This window comes from Elephantulus edwardii, unplaced genomic scaffold (assembly GCF_000299155.1).
Source record: "Elephantulus edwardii isolate Elephantulus edwardi_28Jun2011 unplaced genomic scaffold, EleEdw1.0 scaffold00427, whole genome shotgun sequence".
Classification (NCBI taxonomy): domain Eukaryota; kingdom Metazoa; phylum Chordata; class Mammalia; order Macroscelidea; family Macroscelididae; genus Elephantulus; species Elephantulus edwardii.
In genome coordinates, this window is record NW_006400177.1 from 255843 (window position 1) to 265873 (window position 10031).

At 45.2% G+C, this 10031-nt stretch overlaps 1 protein-coding gene across 1 annotated transcript in view; it reads left to right on the forward strand.

The window, feature by feature from the left end:
• The window catches only part of DNAJC13 (DnaJ (Hsp40) homolog, subfamily C, member 13), a 122468-nt gene that overhangs the window by 34704 nt on the left and 77733 nt on the right, over positions 1-10031 (forward strand). The window contains exons 9-14 of the mRNA XM_006902544.1: positions 3782-3948; positions 4029-4108; positions 4191-4360; positions 5543-5642; positions 8729-8836; positions 9440-9595. Of these exons, the coding sequence (XP_006902606.1) occupies positions 3782-3948; positions 4029-4108; positions 4191-4360; positions 5543-5642; positions 8729-8836; positions 9440-9595 (781 nt within the window). The remainder of the gene's footprint in view (positions 1-3781; positions 3949-4028; positions 4109-4190; positions 4361-5542; positions 5643-8728; positions 8837-9439; positions 9596-10031) is intronic.

Here is a 10031-nt window from a genome sequence, read left to right on the forward strand (position 1 = left end):
CGCCCCTCCAGTGTGCCCACACAGCGTACCTGAGTTCATAGCTCTCCTCCTGCAGTGTGTCAGGGCTTCCGTACTCAGGGTAAAGGTGGCTCACTCTGTGGCCTTGATACATATCATGCTTCTGATGCTCTCTCAGCAGCCAAGCACTTTGACAGCCATACACTTGGTGTTAATGTATCAAGTTGACATCAAAAACTACCTACCAGTTTTCCACTGCAGTGTTCTTAAATATTTTTCTATTACTGCGGTTTGACAGTTGCTGTGAAAATGGTGAACTGTTTAACTCTGACCCTGCTGTAAGGTAAACAAATGCACAGTGCACTCGACTCAGAATACTGGCTCTACCTTCAGGTCCTAAACTGTTATCACAGAACTCAGAGTTCTTGTACTCCAGGCTCTTCTTTAATGGCGCTTCGAACAAATGGAGGCAGCTTGTGTTTTAAAGACATTTGAAATAGTCCTGTTATAGTTTACTAGTGGTACGTACAGCTTTATTAAGATTTCTTTCAATTCCAACATTATTGTCAGTAATTGTGTTTCACTCTAGAAAACTTACTGTATAAAGTCTACAAAAGTGGCATTTTAAAAATAAGTTTATTATATTAAATGAATTATGCAAAGACCTGGAGTTAGCTAAACAGAATAAAGAACAGCCTTGTTAGTACTGTTAGGTGCCATCAAGTTGACTACGACTCACAGTGACCCTGTGAACAACAGATCTAAACCCTGTTCTATCCTGTGCCATCCTTACAATATCTAACACACTTGAGCCCATTGGTGCAGTACCCATGTCAGTCCATCTGGTTGAGGGTCTTCCTCTCTTTCACTGACCCTCCTTCTTTCCAAATATGATGTCCCTCCAAGGGATAACCTCTAGCAACCTGCCCAAAGTCTGCGAAATGAAGCTTTGTTTGCTTGGCCTCCAAGGAGTACGCTGGCTGCACCTTCTCCAAGACATACTTGTTTATTCTTTCACCGTCCATGGAGTATTTGATACTCTTCCCTGGCACCACAGCTCAATGGCATCAATTCCTCTTTCGTCAAGATGCATAACAAGTGACTGAAGAGACTGACCTGAATCAGGTGCACGTTGGTATTCAAACGTCCTTGCCCCTCAGTAATTTGGAGAGGTCCCTGACTGCAGGCTTTCCTAGTCCCGGTACATCTCCTGATCTGACTGTTGGGACGAAGGGTGATTGTGGATTCAAGCAAGATGAGGTTGTTGACACCCTCAACCTTTTTTCCATCTGTCATGATGTTGAGATGCAATCCATAATTGAAGGTATTATTCTTTGATCTTCTACAGCAAGCACTTCAAGTCCTCTTCACTTTCAGCAAGCAAGGTTGTGACATCTGCATATTGTAGATTATTCCTAAGTCTTCCTCCAGTCTTTATGCCATAGTCATCAGTGTCCCGCTTCTCAAATACTTTGCTCAGCATACAGGTTGTTGTTTGGTGCCATCAGCTTAACTGCGCAGATCAGAAGCTCGTCCCATCCTGCACCATCTCCACAAGCTCTCATCCTCAAGCACATTGTAGCAGTCACCGTGCCAGTCCACCTCAGAGAGGGCCTTTCTCTCTGCCCAACCCTCCACTTCAGAGAGCATGTCTCTCTCCAGGGGTTATTTCCTCCTGCAAATGTGCCCAAAATAAGTGAGAAGTTTCAGCATCCTTCCTTCTGAGGAACACTTGGTTACACATGCTTCAAGACAGATTGGTTTGTTTTTTGGAAGTCCATGGGATGGATATTCACTCTTTGCCAACACTGTGATTCAAAAACACAGATTCTTCTGTCTTTCATAGGGAGCAATTGAAAAATAACATGATTGGATCAGACACACGTTAGTCTAATCACACATCCTTTTTCTTAAGAACATTGACGAGCTCTTTGACAAGAGATTTCCCCAATGTAGATTTGATCTATATTGAAGGCTGTAGTGTTTGATCCTCTCCAGCAAGTACTTCAAGTTGTCTTCGCTTTCTGCAGGCAAGGTGGTGTCATCTGCATAAAACGTGTTGATGAGATTCAACTTTTCAGATTATTTGCTCAGCATACACATTGAATAGGTATGGAGAAAGGACACAACTTAATGTATAGCGTTTCTGATTTTAAACCTTGTAGTGTTCCTTTTTGGAAGCAGGAGCGGCATCCACTTCCTAAACAGCATGCCTCTGGAAACTCGATGAACTTTGAGAAATGACGATAGTTATAGAAGGGTTTCATGTCTTTTGTTCATAAGATTGCTATGAGTTGTGCTTTACTCAACAGTAAACAACAACAGTGTTCCCTTGCTCTGTTTCTACAATAGCTTCTTGGTCCGTGTAGAGTTTCTATATGAGCACAATTAAGTGGCCTCAGAGCAGGGCACAGTTCAGGAATCCCCTTTTTCTCAGTGTTAGTCCTGATTTGTTATGATCCAGTCAAATGCCTTTGCATAGTGAATAAAACACAAGTTAACATATTTCTGACATTCCTTGCTCTCAGGCACGGGCCTTCTGACATTAGCAGCATTGTCCCTTGTTCTGTAGCCTCTGCTGAATCCACCTTGATTTTCTGGCAGCTTCCATTTGATGTGCTAGTCCAGTCATCTTTAAATGCTCTTCAGCAAGATTTTACGTCACATCATGTAAAAATGCACATCATGTTAATGATGTTACATGCAAGCAGAGTTCTGCTGCAGATAGTTTTAAATTGGTTACAGTAGTACATTACAGGAATTCAAGCCAGGTTTAAAAGAGAATGTAGAATGAGGGATATCTTTTCCTTACGCTAGATGGATCTTGGCTGAAGGCAGACAGTATCAAAATAATTACTTTCCCATGTCTTATTGACTATACAAAGGCATTTCATTGTTTGGATCACAACGAACTATAGACAGCATTGTAAAGAATGGAAAACTCCACAGCACACAGTTGTGCTTATGGAGAACTTGTACATAGACTTAGAAGAGGCAGTCACGTGAACAGGACCATACTGCATGTGTTAATGTCAGCAGAGGTGTGCATCAAGTTTCTGTTCTTTGACTGTGTGAAGAGCAGTGGGCATCAGGGATGGCCTGACCTTGTTACCTGCCTGCAATGCATACATGCCTAACTTGTGTGCTGGAGTGAAGAGAATGCAAATAGATCAGAGGCTACAACCTTCAGTATATACTGCACATCATCTTAAGGCAGGGCGTCCTCCCACCTGGACCACACAGCAGCATTATAAATGAGGAAGGGTTGGCGTAACTAGGATTTCCTTCTACCTGGATCCGCGTTCAGTGTCCTTGGAAGCAGTAGATCCAGCTGTGTGTTATGTCCGGCAGATCTGCTGCAAGATGTCTTGAAGTTGGTGGCCAGCCAGGATGTCACTGGGAAGCAGGGTGCGTCTGGTGTGCCCCTGGCGAGTTGTAACAGGGAAGAGAAGAGCTGGGAAGGTGGAATAGGTCCCGGAATCCGAGGACGGAGTGCGCACTGAGTCAGCCGCTGAGTGAGTTGACACAGTGCTGTGTGGTACGTTACTCCTCGGTCGTGAGGGAGACCCTGACGCCCCCTGCAGCCTGGAGGGGCCTGCACGGCAGGACAGAGTGAGCTCCAGGGCGAAGTCCCAGCACTTTGTGCTGCTGAATCCGCCAGCTACTCCAGGGAAGTGACGCCAGGCAGAATTCCGACCTTTTGTCCTTAGCTCTCCTGCTCTTCGGAGCTTTGCATTGTGCTAATGAGTTTTGTATTTCCTTTGAATGACATTCAAGCCAGTTTCCTTCCATACCAATCCTAAAACATTCTCTTTCAACACAGGGATTCTTTATTAGCAAGCTTGCTGGATGGGGTGAGAGCTTCAGGGAACAGAGATGTCTGTGTGAAGATGACACCAACCCAGAAGGGCCAGCGGTGGGGGCTGCTGAGCATGCCCGTGGAGGAAGAGGTGGAGAGCCTTCATCTCCGCTTCCTGGCCACGCCACCGAGTGAGTACTGGCTGCCTGACTGGGATGAGGCATTAGCATGCAGGCCTCTGACTCCTCTCTGTGAACCTTTCTCCTTGTAGATGGCAACTTTGCAGACTCGGTGTTCCGCTTCAATGCGAATATTTCCTACAGCGGCGTTCTCCACGCAGTGACGCAGGATGTAAGGCAGATTTGATCCTACTCCCTTCATCATCATTAACGCTTGGTATGCAAACTGTTTGAGCCATTGTTCCTTCACCCAGGGTCTGTTCTCAGAAAACAAGGAGAAGCTGATCAACAACGCTATAACAGCATTGCTGTCCCAGGAGGGCGATGTGGTGGCCTCACACGCCGAGCTAGAGAGCCAGTTCCAGGCGGTACGGCGTCTGGTAGCATCCAAGGCTGGCTTCCAGGCCTTCACGCAGCTGCCAAAGTAAGTGCATCCCGATAGCACCGCTCGCTCTTTGCAGGGAACCGAGACAGGTACTGGGACAGGTACTGCTTCCCCCACTCAACCTCTGATCTTTTCTGGCCTTAACACCTGTTTCTATTCATCACAAATAGAGCAGAAAGTGAGTGAAATATCCCAGTCACAAAAGGACAAATATTACATGATGCCACTGTTGTAGAATGGGACTGTCCTTGGGGTTGGGGAGAGACTGAGTAAGATGGGTTCAATAATGTATACTGCACTGAAACAGAGGAGGGAGAAAACCGTTTAAAAGAGAGACATAACTAGGTATTTCTGTCATCACAGGAGACTAGAGCGAGGGCTACATGGTGGAGGGGACCTGGGGGAGGGTTTGTAAAACAATGAAAGAATCTTTTCTTTTACTTTTCCATAATTTTTGGACTCATGTACTTATAACTTGTTAGTCAAAGTTGTGTCTTCTAGGTTGCAACACCCCCATGATACATCTTCAAGGATATGAACATGTACGGCCAAGCACAATCAATAAGAGTGCATCTAAATTCCAAACTCAATCTCCATAATAGTCTATGTGTTTCCTACTGCCAAAGGGGCCCTTTACAGTAGTGAGAGAAGATCTTCACCCTGAAACCCACAGCGTCCCTTTTCAGCAGGAAGTAGCTAAGAGAATACGCCATCCCCTTTTCCTTATGACTCAGGGTGAAGTCTCTCTCAGGGAGGAGTGACAGGGAATGGCAAAGGACACACTGACAAAGAAGATTAATCAGAACTGGCTTTGACAAGCACTGTGGCATTTGGACAAGAACAAACTGGGAGGAGGGTAGAGAGAATAGTGCAACAATGAATGAATGGAAACCCAAAATCTCTGTAAATGTTTATGAAAATTAATAAAATATAGAAAAAAAACAAAAAACAAATAGAGCGGAAAGTAAGTGGGGTGTTGGTTCCCCCGTGTTACCAGTACTTTTCCTGACTCTTGTTTTATTGAGTTAAGTGGCAAAGAGGGTGCTTTTTAATTACACAAATGTTTCTACCCTCCAGTTAAAAAAGAAAGCCTAAAAAAACCACTTGTCAACAAGCTGTGTTCTAAAAATGAGATTCAAACTGTGTTTACTGGCAGGGAGGAGAAGGAAAGTGTTACTTTACTAACAAGTCACAGGTGCTTTCTCATTTCTCTTCTGGAAGGTTCCGGGAGCGTCTTGGAGTGAAGGTAGTGAAGGCTCTCAAGAGGAGCAACAATGGGGTCATCCACGCCGCTGTGGACATGCTCTGTGCCCTCATGTGTGTAAGTGACGTTTTCCTCAGGAGTTTGCTGCTTTGCTTCCCTTGGTGCTTTGATTGCCACAAGCCTCCGTGTCCAGTGTACTAAGTTACAGCCGTCCTGTGTGAGTCATAACAGATTATGCCTCTCCGTGTCCAGTGTACTAAGTTACAGCCGTCCTGTGATACAGATTATGCTTCTGTTGAGAATAATGAGAATCCCATGATGCTTAATTGTGTTCATGCGAAATCGATGCCTAAACCAAGAGGCTGTTTTCAGAACAGAGCAAGGGAACGCTACATGGTTTAAAATTAAGAAAGGAGTGCTTCAGGGTTGTATCATTTCTGTACACCTATTCTGTCTGTATACTGAGCAAATTATTAAAAGAAGCCGGACTCTTGAAGAAGAATATGGCATCAGGATCAGAGGAAGACTTAACAGTTACCTTCGCTATGTAGCTGACAAAGTCTTCCTTGCTGAAAGTGAAGAGGACTTGAAACACTTGCAGAGGATTAACCACTGCAGCCTTCAATATGGATTGCATCTCAGCATCAAGAAGACAAAAATCCTCACCACTGGACTGCTAGGTAACAACATGATAGATGGAGAAACGATTGAAACTGTCAGTGACTCATCTTGCTTGGTCCACAGTCAATACACTTGTCTTCAGGAGGTCAGGAGACATATTGCACTGGGAAAGTCTACAGTCAGGAGCCTCTCCAAATTATTGAGGAACATTGATGTCAGGTTGAAGCCTAAGGTGCGCCTGTTCAAGCCAGGGTCTTTTCAGTCACTTGCTGTGCTGCTGGGAGTTGTTGTTGTTGTTATGTGCCATTGAGTCTCTTGCAACTCATAACGACCTCATGTACAAGAGCCCTAAGCCCTGCTCTGTCCTGTGCCAAGTGTTGCTGAGAGTCGTGAATACGGGTGACAGGAGAAGAAATTAATGCCTTTGCATGGTGGTGCTGGAGAAGAGCTCTGAATATCCCTGGGACTGCCGGAAGGACAAACATGTGCCTGGAGAAGATGCAACCAGAGAGCTTCTTAGGGTGAAGATGATAAAGCCCTGTCTCACATTCTTCAGGCGTGTTGCCAGGACAGCTCCTCGGAGAGGAACATCATGGAGGGGTGGCAGAGGAGAGGAAGACCCTCACCCAGGTGGGCCGACACAGTGAGTGCAGCAGTAGGCTCGAGTGTGTCACATTGCGAGGTTGGCGTGGAACAGGGCAGGGTTCAGCTCTGTTGCTTATAGGGTCACTAGAGTTAGTTGTGCTGACTTGATGATGCCCAACAAGTACAAGTTAAAACCTCTCATTTTCTCTCTTTGCTATTGTTTATTCTCATATTTGTTTCACAGAAACTTTGTTCTGTGAATGTGCTTGGTGCTAAAAACCTGAAAACGTTAAGGCAAAGTTCTCCCTTTAGATTGCTGACAGTTTATTGGGCTCGCACATGCATGCAGCTAATAGTAGGGTCATGGCTTAGTCTGGTAATTGGAGACAGATGCAGCATCGTAGTCAAGGCTTCCTAGAGGGGGTACCATCCGAGAGCATATTGGAGGCGCAGCCAGGAGTACAGTACGGTTGGCATGTCAGTGTACGGGAGTGTGTGATGTAACTGACTCTCATAAATGCTCCATGTCAGATGTAGCCAAATGTTTAGGGGTTCCAGTCAGTCAGCTCTGCACTCGCTTCCTGAACAGCTACAGCCTGGGAAGCCGCCTGGGGCCGCTGTGAGTTGGACTTGGCAGCACAAATGGTGGGGCATCGGGAGTGTCATTTAGTAAGGCACCCTGAAGGCATTGTCAGTGGGTGCAGTCACAGACGCAGTTTACATTTGAAAGCTTGCTCCGGTGTCTGTATATTAGCAGTGGTAATAGGCAGTGCTCCAGATTATCATGTAAGAAATGAGGTGCTGCACTGGAATCATGGCAGACTGTGGAGATAATCACTCACTTGGTGACTGCTCCCGTGAGAGCAGGAGGAGATACTCAGTGTGACCTTGGTGTTTCATTGACCTCAATTCAGCAAGGAGTGTCTGAGACTTTTCAGATTCTGTAAGCTCACTTAGCAGATTAGAACACATGTATTTTGCATTTGTTCTCAAAAGTAGATTCATGTTAACTATTCTCTTTACACAGTGGGTTATGCTGCTAATCTAATCTCTGCCAGTTCAAATGCACCAGAGGCTCTGGAAGAGAAAGATGGACAGTCTTCTCCTGTGGGACTTAACAGCCTCTAAAAACCCACTGTTCAGCAGTGAGCCCATTCTGACTCAGCAGCAGGGAACAGAAGAAGTTACTAATTTTACTGAATTCATTCACTCCCGTAGAGCATTTGTAGATAAGAGGAATTTAACAGTGTGCAACAAACACCTTGAGGTCTCAATACGTGCTGGATATTGTGTGCATATTTTACATAAAGGAGCATATGCAAGTTTTGTACTAGTGAGGTAAATAGTGTTCCTACCAACAGCAGAAGAAAGACTAAGAGAGGTGTCAACAATAGCAGATTAGGATTGCAATTCCATTTTGAGTGTGCCTCTGTGTGTGTGTGTGTGTGTGTGTGTGTGTGTGTGTGTGTTGATTGCCTTCGAGTTGAGCACAACTCATAACCACCCTATGAACAAAAGGACTGAAGCCCCTCTACAACCATCGACATTTATCAGCATTCACAGGGTTTCCAGAGGCATGTGGTTTAGGAAGTGGATGCCACTCCTGCTTCCAATCTTAACTTCTGATTTACCCCAGCACTCAATCACCTTGAGACAAAGAAGTTTTACTAATGAAGTACCAGCTTTCGAGTGTTAATTTTACCATTCTCCCTTCCATGGCACGATTCTGGATAGGTGGTGGGTGTTAGTCTCTTACAAAGGGGCTGTGACCCTGAAGGCTTCCTAGTGTCGCTGTCAGCTGTCATTTGTTCTCAGTCAGATAGCACCTTGCTCAGTTAAATCTGAGTGTAGCCACTTCTGCCTGTCTTCTCATGCGTCCTTTCTGCGGTAAGCTTTAGACAGTGTGGTTACTAGTTCTCTCCGTGCATAGAGAATCCTTGTGTGGTGCCAGCATACAGGATTGTTCGTGAATGATCACTTTTTTTTTCCATCACTAGCCCATGCATGATGACTATGACTTAAGACAAGAACAATTAAACAAAGCCTCTCTTCTTTCTTCAAAGAAGTTTCTGGAAAACTTACTGGAGAAATTTAATTCTCATGTGGTAAGTTTTTGTTTAGTTTGTCTTAATGGAAAATGTTCACCCTCATTGAAAGGTGTGCTAGACCTTGTGTGGGTTCTGGTCCCAGCCGTAATAATATTCATCAGCAGTTCTGCTTAATCACTGATAGTAAAGCATTCCAGTTTAGGATTCTTTATTCATCTAGAAGGTTAAGGTGCAAAGCCTCTACATTATTACACAGGGACTAAAATGATTCTTTTTCTCTTTCTTTGAAAATTTCTTGAAATTGTTCTGAAAAAAATGAAAGTGAGTCTTTGTCCGTTAAGCACTGGTAATAATTGTAGAGCTGGACAGTCTGTGACATGCAAGAGGAGAACCGTTGCCAGAATCTTGTGTTAACAAAGATGATTTTTCCTCCTACAACTGCACATTAACTGTAGTTACACATATTTGATGCATTTTTATTATTCTCCTGAAATGTACTGACTTTTAACTCTATTCCCTTTGAAGTATGGAGGGTAATAGTACTACTGTTTAGCCAGAAGGTGACGGGCTCACCCCGACATGTGGCAGAGCCCAATGTTGGCCAGGTCGCTGGCACTCCTGTGTGCGCACACCTTGAAGGCCGTCTCTGCTCTGTTTCAGGACCATGGGACTGGTGCGCTGGTCATCAGTTCCCTGCTGGACTTCCTGACCTTCGCCCTCTGTGCACCATACAGTGAGACGACGGAAGGGCAGCAGTTTGACATGCTGCTCGAGATGGTGGCATCCAACGGAAGAACACTCTTTAAGCTTTTCCAGGTGAGAATGTCTTTTCCTTCAGACACAGTAGTCTAAGGTGACTGCTATCAGGGCAGTATTTTTTAGTAATAAGTGTGTGCTTCTGAAGTAATACTGATAGATGATTTCTTTTATTGCCCAGTCGGGAAGCTTAAAGCTACGTTGTTTTTGATGTCGTGTAGAGCCCTGTGGATAGCTGTTGACCATCATTATTTCTTGTTTGCCCATCCTTCCCACGATCCATTCCATCTACAGCCAGTTGATGTTGAGTTGACTGAGTGGTGGGCGCCCTGTGGTGTGGGGCCTGGGTGAATGGGCACTGTGGGTTAGAAGCTGAATGGGCAGTGCTCACCCCTGTGGTGTGGGGCCTGGGTGAATGGGCACTGTGGGTTAGAAGCTGAATGGGCAGTGCTCACCCCTGTGGTGTCAGGGCCTGGGTGAATGGGCACTGTGGTTT